At 41.9% G+C, this 25,082-nt stretch overlaps 1 protein-coding gene across 1 annotated transcript in view; it reads left to right on the top strand.

The window, feature by feature from the left end:
- Window positions 1-25,082, top strand: part of LOC118684075 (neural-cadherin-like) — a 40,638-nt gene that overhangs the window by 10,195 nt on the left and 5,361 nt on the right. Inside the window, exons 9-27 of the mRNA XM_036378770.2 lie at window positions 95-265; window positions 3,575-3,747; window positions 3,832-3,999; window positions 4,935-5,184; window positions 6,429-6,556; window positions 7,818-8,004; window positions 8,143-8,286; window positions 9,794-10,077; window positions 10,991-12,608; window positions 14,488-14,581; window positions 15,345-15,529; window positions 16,104-16,336; window positions 17,314-17,591; window positions 19,274-19,488; window positions 19,782-19,909; window positions 20,780-20,907; window positions 21,133-21,265; window positions 21,348-21,528; window positions 24,320-24,486. Of these exons, the coding sequence (XP_036234663.2) occupies window positions 95-265; window positions 3,575-3,747; window positions 3,832-3,999; window positions 4,935-5,184; window positions 6,429-6,556; window positions 7,818-8,004; window positions 8,143-8,286; window positions 9,794-10,077; window positions 10,991-12,608; window positions 14,488-14,581; window positions 15,345-15,529; window positions 16,104-16,336; window positions 17,314-17,591; window positions 19,274-19,488; window positions 19,782-19,909; window positions 20,780-20,907; window positions 21,133-21,265; window positions 21,348-21,528; window positions 24,320-24,486 (4,865 nt within the window). The remainder of the gene's footprint in view (window positions 1-94; window positions 266-3,574; window positions 3,748-3,831; window positions 4,000-4,934; window positions 5,185-6,428; window positions 6,557-7,817; window positions 8,005-8,142; window positions 8,287-9,793; window positions 10,078-10,990; window positions 12,609-14,487; window positions 14,582-15,344; window positions 15,530-16,103; window positions 16,337-17,313; window positions 17,592-19,273; window positions 19,489-19,781; window positions 19,910-20,779; window positions 20,908-21,132; window positions 21,266-21,347; window positions 21,529-24,319; window positions 24,487-25,082) is intronic.

Genomic DNA, 25,082 nt, shown 5'->3' with positions numbered 1-25,082 from the left:
GAGCTTCCTTTTGTGCAGGAGATGTGCAGGTTGGTCTCTGCAGATTCAGTGCTGAGGCTGTGGCAGGCAGCACAGGAGGTGTCTGTGTTGGCAGGAGTCATCACCACCACGCAGAGTTTCGACCGGGAGAAGCAGCGGGAGCACACTCTGTCTGTCACTGCCACGGACCAGGCGCCGGAGCCGCTGATCGGCGTGTGCCAGCTCACCGTGCTCATCGCCGACCTCAACGACAACGACCCCACGTTTGAGAACAGCCGCTACCAGTGTGAGTGCCAGTCACTGCCTGTCCCAGCGCTGCCGCGGGAATTTGTTAGCAGGTTATTCCTTGTAACAGTGGTCAGTCTGTTAGGTGACCGATATTCCTTTGTTGCCCGCTAAGCCAGCTACTGTTTAACCCATCATCAGTAGAAATGAGCAGAATTAACCAGTGCTCCTTAGTCACTGCAGTTCTCTTAAAAACGTTTACATACTCACTCCTACAGATGAGGCAGGTCTGATCCCTTCTCTTTGCAGCTTTTCTCTGCCCAGCTTTTTTCCACGCTAAATTTTTATTTGATGTCCCAAAACAAAACATGACATCCTAGCTCAGAAATCATCAACCCTGAGCAGAAGTACAATTGTCATCTGTGTCTCTGTAGCATGGTATCTCTGTTTGAATAGACTGAAGTGGCATTTATGTCTTGTCAAACAGCACAGAATCCTTGGTTTCTAGGCTGCCTTTGGCTGGGAGCCAATGCCTGCTGTGTCTGTCCTGCTGAGCTAGCTTTTCCCATTTGACCTGGTGACATTCCCTTTTTCATCCCCACACGATATGCTTTATATCAGTCTTTTGTTTAATTTGACTTGATTCTTCTCCAGTAGAATCCTGCATTTCATTACACTTGGACTCTCTGCATTAAATGTCATACTCAGTCATGAGTATAATCTCTAGCTGTTGGACTGGAACAGGTCCTTCCTTGCATAATTGCTTGAAAATGGAAAAAAAAATTGTTGCTGATGCATCTGCCAACAATTTAATTTTGGAGTTTTTTTGCCACTTGTGTGGAAATGTCATGGAGGGCAAAGCAGTGACCAATGCCCTATTAAAATGAAGATGGCTTATAAGAAAATTGTCTTTAATATCACAGATGCCAGCATTTTAGAAGGATTCAAAAATAAGTTGGATGTTTATATTTTAGGAGTTTAACAAGAAGTGATCTGCTGAGAAATATGCTACATATACATTCACACTTCAAAGTTATGTACAAGGACAGAAGGAAAATTGTGTTGCACCTTTTAAAGTATCTTGTAGTGACTAATTCTAAGTGCCAAATTCATTAAAATGTGTAGATTTGTAATAGCCATTTCTACAGTCTTACCAGTGTCTTCTGCAAACCTGGCCAAAGCAGCACTGAGAAGTTGAGTATGAATGTTCTTTCTGGAGAGAAATATTTTTGAGTGGAGCAGACAATTCCTGAGGTAGAGGTAATGTTTGTGCAAAGATGAACCTTTCTATTCCACCATCACACGTGTCCTTCAGGTGAAACTGCCCAGGATTCTTTCTCAAAAGCTGTGAAGCTGAGAGGTTGCATTTGTAATTATGGTGGCTTCAGCACTTTGAGAAACAGGCAGGGTTTTTTTTTCTTTTTTCATGAACAGAGTGTACTGGCAAAGGTTCTGAAGAGAGGCAGCTTTTTGAGATGGCAAACCTGCAGATAACGAGGTCACCTTATGCCTAGCACTTTCCCAGTGTCTCTACATAAGTAATCAATGCTTGAACGTCACAGAATTAAAAATAGCTTTTTCCCTAACAAGATCAAAGGCCATTAGTCATAGGTTTCTATTCATCCGGGAAACTGCTGGTTCTTTACTCTCAGCACTAGGATGTTGGTTAAATTCCTGATTTAGCCATGCATCTTATCATCTGTCTGCAAAACAGACATTAAAGAAATGCTAAACTGTAGTAGGGAGGCTACAGTAAACGTTAAAGTTGTGTCAGAAGCAAGCAAAGCACCTGAAATGAGAGACTACCACCCTTCCAAGTAACTTCGTCTTTTTTATTACAATGCAATTTAACTGAATTTGGCTGTTAAAGACAGCATAAATACACAAACACACACACACACAAGCCTAAACACAAAAAAGGAGAATTTTACAGTGATTTATGGCAGTTAATTCAATTTTCATTAATCTATCTTAGTGCTGGTAAATCTCTTGTGAGATTTGTCTGTTACTTGTCTGTTACTGACCTACTGAAGACAAGAATCCCAGGACAATTAAATGACACAGGGACAAGTGAAGCCAATTAAATCTCAAATTACTGCTCATAGAGCAAGTGGTTGCTGCTGTTTAAAGTTGTACTGCTCCACTACTACACACTGTAGGCATTAAAGGAAAAGACCAAAACAGAAAACATGACTGCTCCATAAGTAGTGTGCAGTTCTGATGATCTCACATCAAAAATGCTAAAGGACACACATATAAGGGAGATCAAAGATATGAAATAGTTTCTGGACAAGACACAAATGAACAGACTGACTGGGTTGCCTCAACCCAACTGCAACAGCCTTCCCACTGTCAGTTTTAATACACTGAGCTGGTGGAGCCTTAGTACAAGCAAGCAGCTCAAAAACACAATCAGGCAAGCACACATAGCTACTTGAAAGAGGAATTGGCACTGGATGGCTGAGGATAGAGGGAAGAGCTGGACCAAAAATCAGTGTAATGTAAAGATGAGTGTGGAAGATAGACACCAGGGATGTGATAGTTTCATATGAAACTGTGCTTCACAGAGTGGAGGGGAGCAGAAAATGACTGCTCATTATTTCCCATCATTTTGTTGGTGTCCCTTCCAGAAATCAGGCCTTAGGAAGACAAAATTAATTATTCTTCTGTGCAGTGGGCTCTTCAATTGCCTGACTTTGCCACCAGATTTTTAGATGACAATTATGTGAGCAAGTTCAAAGAAGGATTGGTTTCTCTAGAACTACAGGCAGAAAGACACGACCTCTGACACAGGTGGATTTCTGGGAACAGGGAGTGAAACTTAAGGAAAGAGACATACATAAAATGATCCTTGCCTTTGCCCTGGGCAGCTTTTCCAAAACACTGTGGGGCTGGAGGCATTTCTTCTGTGACCTGAGTCTTTGTGCTTTGCAATTACCTAGTGTCTCCCACTGGCAGTGCTGCTGGCACCACTCATATTCAAGACTAATTCAATTCACACAGAATTCCCTTTGATACCAACCTGCTTTTATCATTAGCTGAGCCCAGCAGGCTGGGCTGTGATCCAAAGCAGTGGGCATGCGAGCTGCTGTGGGGCTTGCCAGCACCACCCTGGAGTGGCACCTGTGCTGGCAGCAGCAGTGTCAGTAAATCTGCATCACCAGCAGCTCACTTAACAACCCAGCCTGGCAGGGGAGAGGGAAGGGGAAGCTGAAAGACACTGTTGGTGACAGTACTTTATAACCTGTTTCAGTACAGAAACATTTAATCTCCCTTGAAGGGAACAATGATGTTTTACCGGGTATTTCTTTACAAATACAGCCTGCTAAACCAGAGCAGACCTGCTGACAGTATCTTTGTCTTTTCAAAGACTTCCTCAGCGAAGACACTCCGGTGGGGACGAGTTTCCTCCGAGTTGCAGCTCACGACAGTGACCAGGGTGTGAATGCTGCTGTCACATACTCAATGTTAGAGCATCAGCTGGAATACTTCCAGATCAACCCCAGCACAGGCTGGGTGTACGTGAATTGCCCACTACCCCAGGTAATGTGAGAGTCCAACCCCTCAAATCCATTGCAGAGGGTTAATTGCAATAGTTTTCAAGCATCCTGTGCCTCTGTTTCCCAGGCAATGCGCATCAGCCGCTATATTGTAGCGACAGACGGCGGGAACAGAAGCAGCAGCGTGGAGCTGACGGTGACTGTCACCAGTGCACTGAGCCAGCCACCCCGCTGGGAGCAGAGCTCATACTGGGTAACCATCCCCGAAAACACCATTCGTGACACCAAGATTGTGGTATGTTAAAAGCTTGATTACTTCCCTCCCTCTTCATTTCCACTTCTTCCTCTGTTGTGCTCCTAGTCAGAAGTTCACAGATGCCTGCTCTGCAGCCTTACTGGATTGCACTGTGCCCTTATGAGCCTTCACTGCCCTGTACCCAATAAAGTTTCTCAGGTGTACCTGTCACAGAGTAGGGTGGCATTTCAGCTGGCAGCAGTTTTCCCAGTGAATTCTTACATTAATGGCCCTCAAGGTGTGCTTCACACGAGCAAGACTTATGTGCTGCCAGAGAAGGAAATTCTTGTGTGTTCCCTCCAAGAGCCAGCTCCTCACTCCTCCATCCTCATCCTCAGCGAGCTATGCTATTTGCTTGTGTCTTTCTTAAAGCTTTAAACTAAGTTTAGCACAAGAGCGTGGAGTGACATAGTTTGCTTTGGACTCTTCTAACTCAAACCAATTCCTTTTTAACCCATAGAGACTTAGTCTTTAAGGACAAAAGACTTAGTCTGCTATATGTTGCCACATAATTCCTGCCTTCCTCCTCCTGCATGTAATATTCAAGCACTTGGAAACAATTTAGGGTTTGACTTGTTCTTCTGTAACTTGCTGAGTAAAATGTACAATTCAGTGGAGAAATTGTCTCCTTATGGATCAGTCTTGCTTTGGAAGGAGGAGAGAGGAGGGGTTTCCTATAGCTCTGCTGCAGTTCTGACTTGGAACATTTACAGGCAGATGAATTTCCTGTTGATTAAATACCTGCACCAAACCTAGATATTGTAAAATAAAACTCAGCTCTGTAAATGTTTCTATTTTGTCTGTTACCCAAGTCATACAGGCGAGTATGTTCTTGGAGAACATACACGTGTGTATGTTTCTGCCATCAAACTCAACACCTAACACTTGCAACCCCGCGCTTCATGAATGTATGTGGTGGCTCTTTTCTTCTTCAGACCATCAAAGCCACATCCCCTCTTGGTGATCCCAGGGTTACGTATAACCTGGAGGAGGGTCAAGTTCCAGAGACTAACATGCCAGTTCGTTTCTATCTGAAGCCAAACAGAGCTGATGGATCTGCTTCTCTTCTAGTCGCTGAGCCACTTGACTTTGAGACTACTAAGTTTTTCACCCTGACAGTCCGGGCACAAAATGTAGCAATGACTCCTTTAGCTTCCTTTGCCACTGTTTGTGTGAATATAACAGGTAAGCTTTGCTGCTGTTCAGAAAAATATTCTTACTATTTTTAGTATAATGCCATGAATTAAGGTAACATCCATGAAATGCCGAGCCACCTCAGAATGCTTTGTACATTTCTATACTGTAAATAGTTCTGCAGTCATTAAAGAGGTCTGTCTGAGGCAATTCCTAAGTACAGCCATCAAATGTGGAGATGTGATAGTGCAAAAATGAGCTGTTTGAATGTTTAGGCAGCACTGTTCCTGGTTCTGTAAAGGTACTTAGAAAGATTTTCTTTTGAAAGGAGGAAAAATCTAGTACTTGTTCCCAAGCTATTGAAAGGAGATGAGTATTACTGGAAATACTCTGTGCTATAGAAAGAGAAACAGCTCAGATAGGCTGGGTTTGTGTTGGATATCTGTTTAGGGGATTTTGTTACATTCAGTATTTTCCATTGCATACTGAGATTGCAAGTACAGAAACAAAATTGCAAGGGTCCTTATGATAAGTGCAATTTTCAAAAATTTGATCCAAACCTCCTTATAGTAGGATCTTTTTGTAAGGCTCTGTTCCAGTAGATCCACATAAAACTATAAATCTGATACTAATCCCTGCTTTTTGCAGGATTAGTGGAGTTACTTTTGTTAGGCAAACATTCAGATGAAAATAAGAACAAATGAAGTCTCCATCAAGAACATTTGTCTTGCCCACTACCATGGAAATGAGAATGGAGTAGTAATTTGAAAGGGAATCCAACTTTCCTGCTTCACTTTATCCCAGCATTGTCCTGTCTTTCACAATCCACCAATGCAAAACCCCTCCAGGCTGTAGAGCAGGGTCTGAGCCTCATTGTAGGTTATGGATCCTGTCCCAAAAGGTTTTTCCTGTAGTGCAGTTATTGGTACCAGAATTTGGCAGCAACTTTATTCTGCTCACAAGAAAAAAATCCTTTTTTTACTAATTTAGCTGTGGATGAAAGCCCTCCTGGTCCTGGCATTCATGGACTTAGTATATCTCTGATCAAATCATTAGCCACTATCTCAGCTGAGATTAGGCCACTGTTTCCCAGAAACTGCCCAGTGTCTATAAAATGTCTCCTGACTGCTACCATGAGAATGGGAAAACCCAGAGCAGGATTGCTTATTACTATAATCAATGTAAGTTCTTCCTCCAAGCAAAATACAACTGTGGGGAAAATACCAAAAAAACACAGTAAACAAAAAAGTTTTAAAATATTTTCTTACCATGATCCTCATCACCTCCTTTTTCAGATGTCAATGACAATGTTCCTTTCTTCATGTCTTCTAACTACGAGGTGTCTGTGCCAGAAGGAGCAGATGTTGGCACGTCCGTGGTTCAGGTGTTAGCTATGGACTTGGATTCTGGCCTACATGGAGAGGTTTGACCTTAATCCAGTTCTTTTCCTCACCATACTCAAGTTGTGGTCCTGTAATTAGTGAGAATGTGCAGGGTAATGAGCCCCCAGCAGTTCTTACAGCACTTGTCAAGCATTTGTGTGTCTTATGGCTGGTGTCCATCTCACGGGATGCAGGCAGCAAAGATGCCAGAAGTGACCTCAGGGTCCTGCAGCGTGGCAGCTCATCCTGATGCAGCAACCATGACAAAGCACTGCTGCATGATTCTCAGGGCTGCTCCCATGACAAGACCAGTGGATATGGCTGCAGGACATGTTTTCAAACTCCTGCCTCTTTAGCTCATTTTTTAATTCACCATCAGTGATTATTGTCAGTTATTCGCAGCCTTTTAAATATGGTTGATTAAACACCATCATTGGTCAAACCAGCATTTGACCATCATAGTAATAATGACCCAAACCTAGGAAAAAGCAGAATTCTGAAGGGAATTGCTCATTTTCTTTGCATTTTCCTGAGCCATTCTAAAAATCCTACTAGCTCTTCTGTGAAGAAACTCTAGCTAGAGGAGACTCTGAGAACTCTGCTGTTCTGGAACTGTCATTTTGTAGCTTCTGAAGAGCAACCTGTGTGGTAGAACAGCTGGTGCTGCTCTGGGCATAACTTGGGAGTGGGGATGGAACTGGTGTTTTTTCAGAGAATGACTTTTATTAAAGGGAAAAATGTGAATAGCTTTCATTGGTGGAGGTTTTCATTTATTCAGTCTCATTGAACAGGACCCAAATTATTAGCTATTTGTTTGTTTGGTTAGTTGGTTCATTTTGTTTTGTGGGGGGTTTTGGGGTTTTGTTGTTGTTGTTTCGGGGTGGTTTTGGGGTTTTTTTTTTTGTTTGTTTGTTGTTTTTTTTTTTTTTAAATCAGAAGCACAGTGAATTACTAGAAGCTGAGGAGACACCAGGGAAAATGCCAGTCCATACATTCTCTCTCCTTCTGTTATTGATGATCTTTCTTAACTGCTCCTACTGGCCACTGTTGGAGATTAGATACTGGGCTTGATGGGCCTTGATATCACTGGTACAGATGCTCTTCTGTTTGAGAATTCTGCACTTTTTATATAAAAATAAAAAAAAGACTTAGAAAAAATTTGTTCAGGTGATCTGTCTTTCCTCAGAGTGTTGCTACTTTGCAGACACAACCAGGAGGCTACTGAGGAAGGGGGAGGTCACAGCACTTGGACATACAAATGAAAATTGAAAATGTAACCTCTTTTAACGATTTCCTTTTCAGGTTCACTACTTAATATTAAAAGATGCTAATGAGGATTATCAGTTCTTCACCATTGAACCTGAGACAGGAATTATTTACACCCAGGCATCTTTTGACAGAGAGAAAAGAGCCTCTTACTTGATTGAAGTTCAGTCTCAGGACTTATCAGAATCTGCTAGACCTGGTGTTCATGGGCAGCCCAACACAGGTAAAACTAAGAAGGAATTCTGTATTGGGCTTTTTAACTTTCATAGGCTTGGCAGGTATGTGAGCTGTTTGGAATAATGCAAGGTACTCCACCTCTGCCATTTCTACTCTATGTGTTCCTCTTGCATGTCCTTCTCAGACACAGCCTACGTGAGGATTTTTGTCAGCGATGTGAACGACAACGCCCCGGCATTTCCTCAGTCAGTGTATGAGGTCAGCATGGATGAGGACAGGGAGGTGGGAAGTCCTGTTGTGACAGCAACAGCAGATGATGAAGATGAGGGTGAGTGGCCCCTGCATCATGTCCTTTTAAGTCCTGTTCATGTTAATGTATGTTTGTGTGAAGGGCTACATCCTACATGGTCAAACAGCTCTCTGCACTCAGGAGACAATTCCACATTTCAAACATTTGGAAAAGTGGGGAGAGAAGTTCTGGGCGCATGTGAGTGTTTTCTTTAATTAGATGCTGAGGTTTGTAGTGCAAAGGTTAAGTTAGCTGGCAATGTTTTGGGGCAGAATGAAATCAGCTGGAATCACAGCACTGCTGTAACTTTGTGCTCACTCTTTCCAGAGCACATGCTTGCTTTTTGGTGACTCCTGTGCTTTCAAGATCTCCCTAGGAATCAGTTCTATTTAGCACTATTGTAAAAAAAATCAAATGTGTGCTTTTTGGTGAGTTAGTGTGTTTAATATGCTTGTGGAGGAATCTGACAAACAGTGAAAAATTTGGGATGGCATGGCCAGAAATGAAGTCAGGAAGAAAGGGAAAGTCAGACCTTCCATTTGGGCTCACCCTGACACCAGCTCTGATGGTGTGAAGCTGCCCCTACAGTGTGGTGAGACCAGATGGACAGAGCCAGTCCAACAGCATGTACAACATGCTGACAACAGTCAGTCCCTGTCTTTGCATTTTGGTTGCTTTTGTGAGCTGGTCCAGCTCAACTTGCTGAAGAGAAACAAATCTGTTGGTTAAAAGAAGGCAAGCTGGTGACAGAGCCCAGATGAGAGCCAGAGGGACGTGTTTCTGGGAGCAGGTGAGAGCTGGCTGTTCCTTTCAGTGACAGTGCTGCAAAGCCTTTTCACTTTCTAGCCATCCATGTTGCTCTAGTCTAGTCATCCACAGCTGACTCACAACTTAAAAAGCTGAATGTTCTTTTTGCTCCTAGCAGCTCACCTGTTTAATTTAGGAAATGACTTTGTATACTGGAATGTAATTTTTTTACCTTTCCAAATAAGTAAACAGGAAGCACTAAACTATTTGTTGTTGTTCCTAAAAGTTTTGCAGCAAACAAAGAGCTGTTGTTGCACAGGTGGGGGGAATGTTCGAAGATGAATTCTTGCTCAAAATAGAGGACTTCTGTTATATTTTAGCACCACCCAGTGGTTTAAAAAAAGTTAAGGAATACTGGCATTTGAAATGAGAGGCTTAGGAAACATTGAGTAAAAATAGCTTCTTGTATTTTCAGAGTATGTTACTTTTTTATTATTGGCAAATGAGTGCACGATAATTTAGAGGCACACAATCTCTCCATTATCAATCAACAAGTGCTTGTCTGTGTCTGTAAATTATACTTGTAAATATAAATGCAAACCTAGCCTCCTATCTACCATACACAAAACCTTCAAATTACATATACAGATCATTCCATGTGTGTTTTTGTTTTATCTCACAAACACACACCACAACAATCTTGGAAAATAAGATTTTTCTTGGATACATGTCCATCGTGCATAGCTGGATTGAGCATTTCATAGAGAGAACAGGGGCGAATTGTTTCTTTCTCTGATAGGTGCAAATGCCAAACTAAGGTATCAGATCACTTCAGGAAATGTGAAAGGGGTTTTTGATGTGGAACCTGAGATTGGAACTGTCTTCATTGCTCAGCCTTTGGATTATGAACAAGAACAACATTATGAGCTCCGGCTTGTAGCTTCTGATGGAAAATGGGAAAACCACACTCTTATCATCATCAATGTTGTCAATAAGAATGATGAAGCACCAGTCTTCACTCAGAATGAATACCAGGGCAGTGTCTTGGAGGAGCTCACTGATCTGCCAGTACTTGTTCTAAAGGTAAAGCAATTTCCACAAAGCAGGGCAAACCCTGGCTTTGTGTTCAGATCAATCCCATCCATTCACACAAATCCAAAAAGATAGTACATTTAGGGTGGGTGAGGTCTGGTATTAGAACGTAGCTAGCAACTTTCTGTAAAGACTAGAATAAAGTAAACCTGGTAATTTTTCGTGGTGGACTTGCTCTCTTCACCTACATAAATAGCGACTGGGTTTGATTTTAAGGGTCTTTTTCAAACTGATTTCTAATTATTGAAAAATGTGATAATTTCCTTTACAAAGAAGATTTGGCACATTTTGAGTAACTGTATAAGCACAGAATGGTTGGCATGTGTACTTCATGCATGTAATGGTTAAATTTATGCTAAATTTAACCAGGGATTGTTCTTTGACTCCAGCTCAGTCATCTTCATTGTTTTGTTGTTAGAGCAGCTCCTGGTAGGCCCAACTAGCAATCTCCTAAACAATCCTTGGATGCAAATCAGGAGCTGGGAGCTCTCTCTGGCCTATGCTGATCATCAGCTTGGATATATGGCCTGTTTTCACAGCAGTCTGTAAACTCAGAGAGAATCAGCCTCTGCTTGCCTTTGTATTCCAGCTCAAAAAATTTCATAAGAAATATTTGCTCAGCAGAACTGTTATTATTTTCACTAGATTATTCCTACAGTTTTTTCTCTTTCCAAAATAAACAGGGAAGTAGAATGTATTAGTCTGTGGAAATGTCCTGGTTTTGTTTCTCTAGGCTGTCCATAATATTTATTGAAAGAGTACTTGAATGACTCAAGCCAATAGATGCTTGCTGTTAAAATTCACACTGTTCATTTAGCCTGCACTGTAGCAGCTGCCATCAATGAGAGAAGTGTGATTTCCCTTTTTTTAAACATAAACACTTGCCTGCTGTGGCTTGTTCCAGGTTTCTGCAATGGATCCTGACCAAGCAGCAAATCAAGCTGCCATTAGCTACTCCCTGCACGGGCAGGGAGCCGGCAGCGAATTCAGCATCGATGAGAGCACAGGTGAGATCAGAGCACACACCAGGCTGGACCGGGAGAAGCGATCCACGTGGCGCTTCCTCGTTCTTGCCACGGATGAGGGAGGAGAGGGCCTGACTGGCTTTGCAGACGTGATCATAGAAGTGAGGGACGTGAACGACAACGCACCCCTTTTCCTCTGTGTGTCAGATGGCTGTTTCACAGGCCACATTCCTGAGGGCTCTCCAGCTGACACTCCTATCATGGAAATGACAGCAGTGGACCTCGATGACCCCAAGGCTGGTATAAATGCTGTGCTAACATACAGTATCATTCAGAACGTCAAAAATGAAATTAATTTGAACTTGTTCTCAATTGATTCAGTTAGTGGCACCATCTCTACAGTGCTTGGGTCCCTGGACCGTGAGAAGGAAGACAAATACCTAGTGGTGGTTGAGGCCAGAGATGGAGGAGGGCTCACTGGGACAGGCACTGCCACTATTTTGGTGACTGACGTGAATGATCATGCTCCAGTCTTCCTGCAAAGGATCTACACAGCATTTGTCTCCGAGAATGCGAGTATTAACACTGAGGTGGCAGTGGTGTCTGCTGTGGACAGAGATGAGGGAGAAAATGCCATGGTGACATTCAGCATCGTTGATGGGGACAATGACCGCAAGTTCTCCATAGAGACAGATGAACTCAACAACTGTGGGTTTATCCGGCTACGCAAACGGGTCGACTTTGAGAAGCCTCATGAGAGGGTATTCAATTTGACTGTGAAAGCAGAGGACATGGATTTCTTCAGCATCACTCACTGTGTGATTTATGTGGAGGACTCGAACGATCATGCTCCTGTCTTCTATCCCCAGTTCTATGAAGTGGCTGCACTTGGGGAAGATGTACCAGTTGGCACCAAAATTATTCAGGTTTCTGCTGTGGACTTGGATTCTGGCCTGAACGGGAGGTTTTCTTTCCACCTGCTAAACAAGTCCGATCCAGGTGGCCAGTTCTCTTTGGCTAGTGATGGGTGGCTGATGGTTGCAGGATTGCTGGATTATGAGACGGTGGCTCAGTACCAACTCATTGTGATTGCCACTGATATGGGACAGCCCCCTCTGACTGGCAGTGCCACTGTTTTGGTGACTCTGCAGGATGTAAATGACAATGGGCCAGAGTTTGAGGCACATTATAACCCAGTGGTCTGGGAAAACACTGCTTCTCCACAGGTTGTCCAAATGAATGAGACCTCCACACTGCTGTATGCCAAGGATCGGGACACTGCTGTGAACGGAGCCCCTTTCTCCTTTCGCCTCCTCAGTGATTTGGATAGCCTGACCAGCTTCAGCCTGCAGGACCTCCACAACGGCAGTGCTGTGCTCACCGCCCTGCGCACCTTTGACAGGGAGGTGCACAAGGCGTTCTACCTGCCCATCCTGATCACAGACAGCGGGATCCCGCCCATGAGCTCCACCAACACGCTGACCGTCAACATCGGGGACCAAAATGACCACCCGCATTCTGCTGGCTACATGGAGTCTCTCATTTACAGCTATGATGGTAAATCACTCCCTGCTGTTTGCTTCCAAGTGTGGCACAAGGCCAAAAGAGGCAGCTTTAAGTTTTACAGGAAGACTCTGTCCTGTTCCACATTAGCTGTTAGTAGAGGTGCTACTGAAGTTTGCTTAAACCCCAACAGAGAGCAGTAGGTATGTGGGGCACAGGTCTCTGGGCCGCTTGATTTGTAGAAGAAAGTGAGCCAGCCTTGAAGAAGGAGCATAACTGGCTGCTTTTCTTGGCACCTTTCTGTCAAAATCTGGTTTCAGATACAGTTTTTCAGCAGCATTAGCATATGAGGGGAGAAAAAATTACCAAAGTTCATAATGTTGCTGAGAAATTATGAGTCTTAATGCTGAGAACCTTTTTTCTCCTCCTTAAACCTTTTTCCTTCTCCAGACTGCATTGAATTTTAATGAATATGCTTAAACTGAACTCATATGTAAACTGCTGAAACATTCATCTAAGTCTTCAGCTGGAAGATTCTGTTATGGGGGAATTTTCTGTGAATGCTGGCTGCATGCAGTGTGAGAGAAGCCTTCTTTCCCTTCTTGCTTTGGCAATTAGGCAGCAGTATTCTTGTGATCTGGTGCCCCCCATAATAAGCCCATCAGGAAAATAAAACACACAGGTAAAAATATTTTGGGATGCTTGCATCCATGTTGGCTCAGGGCATTCCTTCCTCTTCTACTCTGCTCTGTGTTGTATGGTTTGATAGCACATTAAATAGATTATCTGTTGTGGCACATTAGGAACTACTTCTGAGTAGATGCTGTTTATTTGTACTGAAGCCTTGTACTGCCTGTTGCATAATTACTCCAGTTCAGCTTCTTGTTAAATTGAAACCAAGTCTGTTTCTGTTTGCTGAGAAACTCTGCCTGTAGCTTAAATACCAAACATTTTCATTCAAGCCTGAATTCCATTTTAGTTGTTTCTTCCATTGGTACATTGGTTAATTTCTGAGAGGGACTATTCAAGACCTCAGATCTTTGATTAATTAAAATACAAAGGAGAGACAGAATCAAAAGGCTACTATCACATTGTATGTTACATTCATATCCTGTGGGAATCAAACACCAGGCATCCTGCATACTGTCTCCTGCAAAATATCCAGTGAATTTTGCCACAGTTGCTAGAGGTACAGTTTCGTCTCCTTGCATTCAGTTCCTCAGTTGTCAGGGTCTGTGCTGCTCTTGTCATGCGGTGAACTCCTGCATTTATCCTTTTTGTGTATCCTCGATTCTTTACCCGGTAGGTTTATGAATTCAGAAAACTATTTCCTTCAGAAGTAAGGAGGAACCTTTCCTTCAGAAGTAAGTTTTGTAAATCCAGAAAATACTAATTTGTCAGTTTTGCTGAGAGGATGCAAAACAAGCAGAACACATACTGCTTTTCATCTCACCCCAGTCTCACCATTTACTCAAAATAAGCCTGGCCACTGTATTTTGGGCATCCTCTCTATCTTGCTGTAATTTCTATCTTGCTGTAATTGCTACTGTTTTTGCCCTTTATAAACCAGTCTGCATTTTAGTTTTTTATCCTGCCAAACACCAATTCCTGTCTAAATCACTTTGTAAGATGGTTGAATAATGCAGATAAAATAGTGAAAATTCTCAGAGGTGGCTTTTCTTTTTAAATTCCCATTGCTTTTCATTTCAGTCACCTGTGGAATGAAATCTATGTAGTCATACAGCAAACATGTGACAATCAGGGCACCATGTAGCATTAGCAAACCAGTGCATATCTCTTAGAACTCTCTTGAGAACTACCACAACTGTTTTTTGTAGAGGTCTTAGGCTTATGACACACGTGCTTAGACCAGAACATGTCTGTGTACATGTGAGAGCTCTGACTGTGCCACTTGTGTGCTATGTTGTTCCAGGTATTCTCCCGACGACTGTGCTGGGCCAGGTCAGTGCCCCTGATGCTGATGACTGGGATCGCAAAATCTACCAATTTGAAGGGAAGACATCAAGGTATTTGGAGAGAAAAATTGAAGTTGCATAAATTTATGGGAAAATTGAGCGCATACAAAATCATAGCAAGTTTTTACACTGACTCTTTTTTGAAAACATGAGTATAAAATCATTTTGTTGGTTAGATACTTCAGTGTGCAGGTCTCCAAAAGCCCTTCTGAGTGTGAGGCTGCAGTAAATAACACTGCATGCCTAACCAGTCTGCTGCCCATTGCCTCATGGGCCAGAATTCTGAATTCCTGTTCACAGTCATTCCCACAGTCTGTATCAGTGAGCCGCTACAGGAAACATACCTACTAACTTCTAAATTCCTTCATCCAAGTTCCTGGTGTTTCCATGTCACCATTGGTTTCAAGACCTTTTTTATACTAGATGTACAGCCTTGGGAGTGTCTGGATTGTGACTGGAGCTGAGATGTCCATGTGCCATTCAGAGGTTTTGACAGAGGTGTCACTCTCAGTGAATGTATCTACACTAGAGTTTGCACTATTTCCAAAGTTATGGCTATTGCAGCTTAAGTTTTCCTACACAGTTAATACAGCATAGCAGCAGGACAAAACCTTCATGATACACTGGTGAAGAGTCATTAGAAGCCACAGGAGACAATGTAAAAAAGTTCTGTTCTGCTCTGTCCCTTCATGAGAGAGCACATCTGCTTTCTTTGATAAATAGAAAGTGGTTCAGAAAAACCACCAGTGATGATAATTAGTACTTAGCTTTTGAACTTCTCATAGCTTGTTCCTTGGCTTAACTCTTATTACAGGTACTTTATCCTTAATGATAACTCAGGTTTGCTGACTATTAAAGAAGGAACCCCACCAGGAACATACAACATAAGAGTTAGAGTCATTGATGGAGTCTGGCCAGATGTTATCTCCACTGTAAAGGTTATAGTGAAGGAAATCAAAGATGACGCCCTCCGTAATGCTGGTTCTGTACGAATAAAAGGTAAGCAATGTGCTCAAGTACAGTCTAGGTCTGCAATGTTCCTGCTGTGATATTTTGAATTCTGCTTAGAATGCTCTTAGACATGGGATGAGAATTAATAGTTTTCCAGGTTAGGATTTGAAAATGCATCTTTGCATGGTCCTCTGATGCTGCATGTGAAGGGGCACCTATGGAGAAAATAGACAACAAGGAAAAGTTGTCTGATTTCTATACCAACTTTTAAAAACCAAGCAAATTATATTTCAGAAGAAAAACTTTATTTGAACAAGTGTCTGCCCAAAAATCACCAAATCCTTTCAACCTTTGTGGAAAAGTAAAATCTTCTTAAACATGTTTCTGATTCTAAAAAATAATTTTAAAAAATTGGAAATTATTAAAAGTCTAAAAAGTTTCAGAACACACAGGTTTAGCAGAAGCAAGCACAGAAAATTTCAGAGCCTAAAAATTACAATACTCCTGAATTTGCAGTTGAGTCCATTTTCTGCAACCTTATGATTTATTCTGTGCTGCTCCTCTCTTCTATTGCTACAACAGTTGCAAGAAATGGGTGTCAAATTTTCAACTGCTGTTACAGGTATCACACCAGAGGAGTTCATATCCCAGTCCCCTGAAAAACAAAGTAAATACTACCAGATGAAGAAGCTGCTTTCAGAAATTATCTCAGTTCAACTGGAAAATGTTCACATTTTCAGTGTACTGAATAGCCCGAGTCCAATCCGAGGGGTTGATGTTTGGTTTGCAGTTTATGGTCCACCTTATTATAAAGCAGAAAAACTTAATGGCAATGTAGCAGCTTCCAGAGCCTGGGTAAGTATCCATCCTGTGTATGAAACCACAGCATCTTCTCATTGTGTCTGTTCAGGTAATTCCCATTGCCTAGTGAATGTGAACAATTAGAATGATTGAGAGAGTAATGTGTGATAGTTTTAAATAGATAGCTTAAATCAGTAAAACCAAACAATCCTTTTGCACTTATACTAAAAGTTTCAAATTCTAATGTTCTGAAAGCCAGACTCTAAATATATATTAAGTCACCTAAACACAATAAGCTTTTAGGACTGCGAACACATTTTTCCTATTGAAAAGACTGTAAAACACTATATAAAGAATGTGTTTGGCCTTTCTACATGATGCCTTAATGTTTCAATTTTTAGTTCTCTAGTTGAAACTCCCAAACCAGCCAAACATTTCAAGGTTCTAGACTTAAAAGAGCAAAGTGGTAAAAGAGCCACTCTCCAGTACAAAACCAGTGGAATATGTGTTTAAAATTTAGTAAATTTCCTTTCCCTTTAGCAAAAAAAAAACCCCAAAACCAAAAACAACAAAACCACCATTGAAAAGAGTTAAATTATTTGCTCTGTTGGAAACATGTTGGTGCAGAGCTGTACGACCTCATTCTTGTCAGGAAAGATATTTCTTCACTATCCAGTGCCAATTCCCAGTATCTTTAAGTCAGAAGTTCAGATTAAAATATAGTTTAGATGCTGTGTAAATAATGCATCAGAACTATTAGTGATAAAAAATTTATCCACTCAGTCTCTAATGAATATTGACAGTATTTTTGCCCTTGAAATGCTTATTCATGCTGTAATTGACTTACAGCAAGGCTTTGGCCTTAACAGACGCCAGACTGAGCTGCCTTTGGCTGTATAGGGTGAGGTAGACATTGGAAGGAAATTGCACAGCAAGCAGTTTTGCAGAGAAATAAGACTTGGGCTTTTCATTGCTGTCATTGGTGAATTATTGGAAAAGTCAGATGAATGCAACTAATTATTCTTCTTCAGCTGGAAAGTATTCTGGACATAAATATCACCCAGACTGGCATTGATGAGTGTGTGACTGCAGACTGCACTCACAGCAGCGGATGCATCAGTAAGCATGAACAGAACCATGTACCAACCATAACCACAGCTGGAAGTGTTTCACTGGTGTCTGTGACAGTCCTCAGTCATGCTGTGTGTGGCTGTGCTGCTCGGGAGAATCCTCATCTTTCCTGCTCCTCATACCAGACAAACCCTTGTCTCAATGGTGGCACATGTGTGGACACTGATTTGGGCTACAGGTTGGTAAAGCTCCATAAGGTGTGCAAACACAGTGCATGTAGGAGTGCATACTGTAAGGAGGATGAGTCAAAGCTGCAGGAACCATCAACTGCCTGTCTTCCCACTGTGGCAAATCTAAGTTTTGTTATGCTTCACACACATGTCTTGCAAAAGAACCTCTATTCTCAGGTACATATATTAGGTACATACATTTTATGTTCAACATAGTCTCCAGGAAAACCTTGGGAACATTCCAGGCTGCACTAGTTCCATTAATGGCCCCCTGCAAAATGCTCTTAGTTTGTGCAGCCTGCCTTAAACATTTTAATGCTGCTAAATGTTTTAATCATATCTCTTATGTCACTTAATAACCTCTTTCCCACATTTCTTGCCTTATTTGTTTCTCCAAAAATGAGATCTCATAGATAATATAGTATAAAGATGAAAAAAAAATTATAGGACTGTACTAGCTCAGAATTAGCCTGATCCCATTCCAGAATGTGGCTTCCAGCATGTTTGCTTAAAAATAATCATCCCAATATAGGAAAGCAGAAACACTGGCTAGTGTCTTCATAGCATCCTTAGCAGAGGTGAAAGGACTCAGACTGAAGCTGCAGAAGCTCTTGTCGTGCTAAAGTTTTTATTGCTACTCAGGTATTATCAGACAGTGAAATTTTGCTGCCCAGAAACTCTAGGTAGGCCTGTCGCCTATCATTTGTTCAGCTCTCAGGTTTCTTTGCTTTTGCTCCATTTTCAGTAGTTTTGGGTGTCATCTTTTCCTGCATCCTACCCCCATCATTCTGCTCTCAAAGGTATTAGCAACCTATGGGAAACAGAAACTCAGAAATAGGAGCCCAGCTGATCTTCCTTCCTGTCTCTCTGCCCATTTCTGTTGTTCCTTTGGTTTCCCACTTACAGGTTCTGTTACTGTCACACTGTGGCTACTTTTTTCTACAGATTATTAAGGAAAGAACTCCAAGTGTCTCTTGTTTGATAGTGTAAAAGAAATAAACTAGCAAGTATCTTGCAATAAACGCGAAGAGGTCAAGATTTATGACTGCCACATCCCACTTTTTCTGGGTGATATTTCCTTCCCACACCCTTCCTGTGGAGACTCTGATTGGACACAAGCAGAATTTCTTTCCCAATGAGAATAATCAATCATTGTATTAATCTCCTCAGGGAGGTTGGTTGGTAGGCTGGTTGGTTGGAGGTGGTCTACCCAACAATGGACACTACCAGGATGCTAGGCCATCTTGTCTAGATCATTCTTTTGCTAAGAAAAGTTGGACCAAATTATACTTGAGGCCCATTCCACCTGGCATTCTGTGATTCTGTGATTCCTTTGCTTTTCCTGTCAGCATTACAAAGTCTTCAGACAAGCTGATAACTAAGTGAAAAACATGTTTTTCTTTTTTTGTGCTGAAGATGTAAGACGTTTTCATGGGCTTTATATATTACAACAGGTCCATCATTTACTCACAGAATATCCTTGCATAGACATAATTTAGACTAAATTTATATTGTGTTTGTACAAACAAGTCAAAAGAATTTTTGACAGAAGTTTTGCTAGTGCTTTACCTGTACTATGACCTAGGGAACATGGAGTCCTGTGTTCAAAGTGGACAGTCCTGTTCTCAGAAGAGATCTTTGTATTTTCTGTTTGCATGGTAGAAATTTGCTTTTATTTTTTATTAAATAGATGCAAATGTGCTGCAAATTTTCATGGACCAGACTGCCAGCAGACAAAACACAGCTTCAGAGGCCATGGTTATGCCTGGTTCCCTCCTCTTCAGCCCTGCTTTGAGAGCCGCATCTCCTTAGAGTTTATCACTGAAGTTGCTGATGGCCTTCTGTTGTACCATGGACCAGCAGCACCAGGGCAGCCTGGAGAACAGGAAAGCTTCCTTGCTTTAGGTTAGCACCTTATAAAGTATTTGTGTTTATGTGAAGGTGAGATTCTACTTAGTTCACAGGTTTGGGGTTTTATTTTAAAAAAGGCTCAGAAAGTTACTTCTGGAGAATAACGAGAATGCGCAATAGTTTGCCAGTATGCCTAATTCATATCTTTGTGTCACTGTTGGAAGCTGGACTTTTTTTAAGCTGTCTAAAGATCTTCTCCAACTAAGATCTAACTGCAACAGTAATTTCAGCTTCATTTGAATGGGAACATGGTTACTGCATATCCAATAAGAGTCTTTCCTTTGCAGAACTCTCTGGTGGTGTCCCGTCTCTGACTGTGAGCCACAGCTCTGGTGAGCTTTTCCTGCAGCTGTCACAAAAAGTTAATGTTGCAGATCGCCGCTGGCACAATATTAAAATTATAAATGATGGAAAGGCAAGTGTAAATATGACACAGGCAGTCCTGTGTAAGCATTAATTCATGTACCTAGTTATTCCTTCCAAATCCTTCCTCCCTTCTGTAGAACTCAGTCAATCAATTTTCCATCATCTCTGAAATGGCAGGGGTAGGAGTTTGTCAGTTTGGACATCCTCTTAGTCTTGAAGCAGTGAAGCAAAACAAGGCCTGGAGAAGTCTGATGCAGTTATGAAACTGGCCATGATATTTCCTTTCTTTAGTTATCCTGCCTGCTGCTTAGACAACAGAGTTGTGATAATCCAGGGGCTAAATGCTTGCTGATGTGATTGGGTGAAATATTTGTACTTTAACTGAGTGAGAAGCCCTGCCCCAGCAAGAGACTTTAGATGTGTAGCACAAAGGAGGTGGATGCACTTCTGTGTACAGGGAATATCTTGCTGATACAACACTGCTGAAGGCATCTGCTAGGCTGCCCCTTCTCTCCCACATAAGACAAGCCAAAGGGCAGATCAGGATCTGGGATGCAGCCTGACAGACCTTCTGCTCTGTTAGGTTATCTGTTATCTCTCTTATCTGTTATCTCTCTTATCTCTCTGTTATCTTTCTGTGTTCTGATCTTGCAGAAAACTCCAAACTCCCTCTACTCCTATGCTCCCTCTACTATGCCAATGACTTGGCATGGTCATGGCAGAGTCAGATCTTTCTTTTAGTTATGCCATGTGCAATAACTTTCCAGATTAGTATGTGGAGTATTTTATTATTTTAACAAAGTTTCCTGCACTGTAATTGCTAGTTACTATTCTATCTTCTGAGAAGTGAAAGAAAATATGGGATTAAAATATATGCATGTCTCTGGATATAATTGTTTTAAATAATGCCTTTTTCTAGGAAGTGAAGCTGATCCTTGACAACTGTTTGAATGTCTCAGTTAGAGACAATGGCAGTGTCACTAAGAAGATTTCCCAAATGGATCTGTCTACCTGTGAAGCCTCTGGAGAGATTGTGGGATTTCAAAGGTAAACAAAAAGCCAAAACAACAAAACAAAAAAAAAAAAAACAAACCCAAAACCAACCAACCAACCAACCAAACCCCCCCCACCAAAAAACCCAACAAAAAAAAAAAAATTGAAACACAACTACTCAAAAGAGCTACAGAAAAAGGTGGGGGTGGGGTGGTAAAATCAGCCAAGCTGTTGTATTTTGCATGGCACTAATTCTTTCTTTCCCTCCCTCCTCTCCAGCATGGGAAAGCTCTTCAGTGGCCATCAGCCCCTGCAGCTGGGTGGAGTTAAGAAGACCTTGCCTTACCGTGACTCCCAAAGGCACTTCAGAGGGTTTGTGGGCTGCATACGCAACGTCATCGTTGACAGTAAGGTAGGGCCACAGAGATCACTTTTGGGTTTACTGCTGGTAATTGTAACCACCTGCTGTGATGGTTTTCTTTGACCTTTTCCAGGTCTATGATTTAGAGCACCCTGCAGAGTCCCTGAACAGCGCTCCAGGCTGTGTCCTTATGGATGAGATGTGTCAGAGTGGTGGGATGGCCTCCTGTGGCACCCATGGCAAGTGTGTTGGTGGCTGGGATTTCTTCCACTGTGACTGTTCCCCAGGATATGCTGGATTAGCATGTGAAAAAGGTACTGCAAGGGAAAAATTTATGGTGAGGATCTGTGGGAACAGCATCAGACCCTCTGTTCCAGTGTTCAAAGTCATCCTGCCGTGACTTCGAACTGAATAGAATAACAACAGCATGCTGTACTCTGGGAAAGATTTAGATCTTCAAAGATGTAAAGATCCTACTAACTCTTGTTAAATAAATATAATGTCACAGATGAGGGTTGTGTTTAGAGCTGCTTCATTTTGCAGGGTAGGGAAATGGTCAGGTTGTTTTGTCATTTTTATCACTAACTTATTTCTCAGTGGTGAAAGGGGAAATACTCTGCATTGTGCCTTTTCCCTCTGCTCAGGCTGATCACAAACTGAAGTTTAATGAATGTATGAAACCTGTGGGCATAACCCTCTTGTTATCTTCAGACCCCATTTCCCATTTGTGAAATGGTGATAATTGCATTTGCATCTGTCACTAGAATGAATTGCAAGTTGAGCAATGCCCCTAGACCACGGCAGTGGGTGTATGTGGGGGCATAGTATCAGGCTGCCTGCACCAAATGTGTTATCCTGTACAAAGTCACCATGAAATATGTATCAGAGAACAAAAGTTTCCTGTGGTGGATAATGAAAATCTCTGAGATGTTTTAAGAAAGTGTAAAATTTTAGCACAATTAAAAAATGTAGGAAATAAATTATTTAACTCCTAGTAGCCCACATCCATGTTTGGGGTACAGGGGATATACACTTGAAGTTGCCTTTGTCCTCTCTATCTTAAAACCTTCATCAGCCAAGCAGGAATCAGAAGTGAGTGACAGATGTTTATTGGGACTTCACCTGCCTCTAGGTACAAGGTACAAACAACGTGGTTGATCATAACAGTTTGTAAAGAGCACCAGTGCCTCGTAACTCTGGGGGCTTTTGTTGGAAGAGAATTGTCCCCCTCAGTCCTGTAGTTTGACTGGACTACAGGTGAGGATGAGCAGCAGAGAGCAGCTGATCCAACACTACAAGCTAGTGTTGGATCAATACGTTGGAATTAATGAACAGGACAATGGCGCATTACACATATCCTTTCAGCTCAATGCACTTAATTTTCCTTCTTGTATACAGAACAATAACACCCTATGCAGACAGCCAGACCCTCTTTTCTTTCTCCATCTGCCACACAAGACCTAAAAAGTTTGACAGTAAATTACTCAGTGCAAGGCCTGTCTGTCCAATGAGGGGGAAGACTGGAATTGTAATTGGCATGGTCTAGGCCTGGAGCATTCACTGTTTAAGGTGTTCATAATGACCAAAAAATTGGTTAATATAGTTAAGCTATTTGTATTACAGACAGATATACTGGTTTATAAACATCTGCCTGGATTCAAATCACACTCTGTTTTGCATTATTTTTAAATACTGCTTCACAAGCCCAGCTGATGTATTGGTTCTACCCCTCATTACTGTGGGACAAACCAAGGGCTCAGAAAGCAGTTGTTCAAAATCTGTAAGTCATATCCTGATATAACAGAAAAACTTTGATTGGCACCAGCTTCTTCTAATATATTGGGCTGCAAAATGCTGGTGTGCAGCTGGTGCTTTATGCATGACTGTGACATTCTCACAGCAAGGAGCAGACAGCTGACGACAGGAGTCACTGGAGCATCCCAGGAAAACCCATGCCTGCTCATCAGCTAGAACCTGTAGCTGCAGAGACAGTGAACCAGAAAGAACTGGGTTAAGAAAAATAATGTGGGGGGGAAACCTAGAGGAGAAAAGAAAACATGCTTCATGAAAGGAAAGAGAGAAGACAAACAGTAAAAGGAAAAGAGAGTGCAGAAATTAAGTCTCTTGATCATTTGATATTTCATGTCCTGGGAACCAAACTAAATGCCCCAGGATGTGCTGGGTACTCTTTGGATTTCTACTTTCACAGCATTGACATCTGATGAGCTGTTGGTGACCCAGTGTCTGTCCTGTCTGTTAACTAACTTGAACTATCTCTTTATCTGGTGAAAAGAAATTTCTTTTTTTCAACTAAGCTTGGCCCAAAACAGATCTAGAATTGCTGTTAGCTAATTAGACTGAAATAGGGGCCTGCTCTGTAAGAGCATCAGGGCCTGGGTGGTTTAGTGGTGTTTGATTTCCACAGAAGTATGCAGTGCAACTTCATCAAACTCTGTGCTGGACCCTGGGTTCCTCAGAGGGATAGGAAACAAATAATTTCAGTACATTTTCCCTAGTTAAATAGTAAACACTAACTTAATCTCCCTTTGTAGTTAAAAAAGTCCTGTGCCTTCTCCCTGAGGCTTTCTCTTGTGCCAACTGAAATGGGAAGTAAAGTGCATATTTTCTAACAGTAGGGGTTTTAACCACAGGGACTAAACTACTGAAGGAAATATTTGATTCTTTTCTTTGGTTGGTTTTTTTGGGAGTTGTTTGGTTTTTCTATTTTTCAGATCAACATAAGCTACTTTCCTGGAAAATATGCTTCAGATCTAAAAAAACCCAAAGTGATTTGGGCACAGTGTAGGAGTGATTGGGTAGAACATATAGCTTGTAACAGGCAGACTGCAAGAGATAGTATCTAATTGTCCCTTTCCTGCCTAAATTCTGAATCCTCAATTTGTTGGTTTCCTCTTAATTCCCTTTGAAGTGGGACAGAGGTTGCTTTCCGATGAAGATACAATGAAGATATGCTTCATCGTATTTACCAAAATTCCTTAAGATCTAAAACTCTGACATTCAGAGCTAGTAAATTCTCCAAGAGCAGAAATCTGAGGGAGCAGCCATTTCTGAGGTTTTCACTTTGATTTTGTGTGCTGTGCTCAGTTCTTCCAGAATGGGCTTTCGGAAGGGACAGCTGGATCCATTACGAGCCAAGGCGCACCCGCAGCACTCGCAGCACGCGGGTCCAGCTGCTGGTGCGCACCCGCATCTCCCACAGCACCCTGCTCAGCCTGGCCTCTGCCGATGGCAATGGACACATCCGACTGGAGGTGAGCAGAGCTGCTCTGCTTGACGCTCTCAGTTTGTCATGGAGTACCACAGCGAGAGAAAATCATGCAGTTTCTGGTTAAAGACACTTGTTCTGTCATGTAAAAAAGAGCAAGAATTTTCCATATGAGGGTAACTACTCTCATTTGTGTTGTCCTTCTCAGTATTACTCTTTGCAATAAATTCTAGTTTGCACTGCACATAAAATGTCCATGTGATGCATGTGAATGAAGAACATTGTTTTGCTTGTCCTGCTTGCTTTTTCCCTTGGCTTCTCTCTTTCCCTCTCTGTCAAACTTGCCTCTACGTTTTTGTTGCTGTTGAAAAAAGCTGTGTGGACTATGCTAGCCAGAGAGAGGCTAATTATTCTAATTGAAACAGGAGGGTCAGCTGGGAAGACTTAGAGGTAGCTATCAATAGGGAGAAGACTGATTAAAGAGTTCCTGTGAGTTAGAAGAGTGGCCTGTGAAAAAAAGAGTTGATAATTCCTCCATCTGTTGTCTTCTTGTGGTAACTTTTATCTGGGAATAAAGCACTTAAAAACAAGAATGCCATTTCCATTTTAAAAATTCACATCCATTTCTTGAGGCAGGACTGT

Source organism: Molothrus ater, chromosome 1 (genome assembly GCF_012460135.2).
Source record: "Molothrus ater isolate BHLD 08-10-18 breed brown headed cowbird chromosome 1, BPBGC_Mater_1.1, whole genome shotgun sequence".
In the NCBI taxonomy this organism is placed as follows: domain Eukaryota; kingdom Metazoa; phylum Chordata; class Aves; order Passeriformes; family Icteridae; genus Molothrus; species Molothrus ater.
This window is presented reverse-complemented; position numbering and strand designations above follow the sequence as displayed.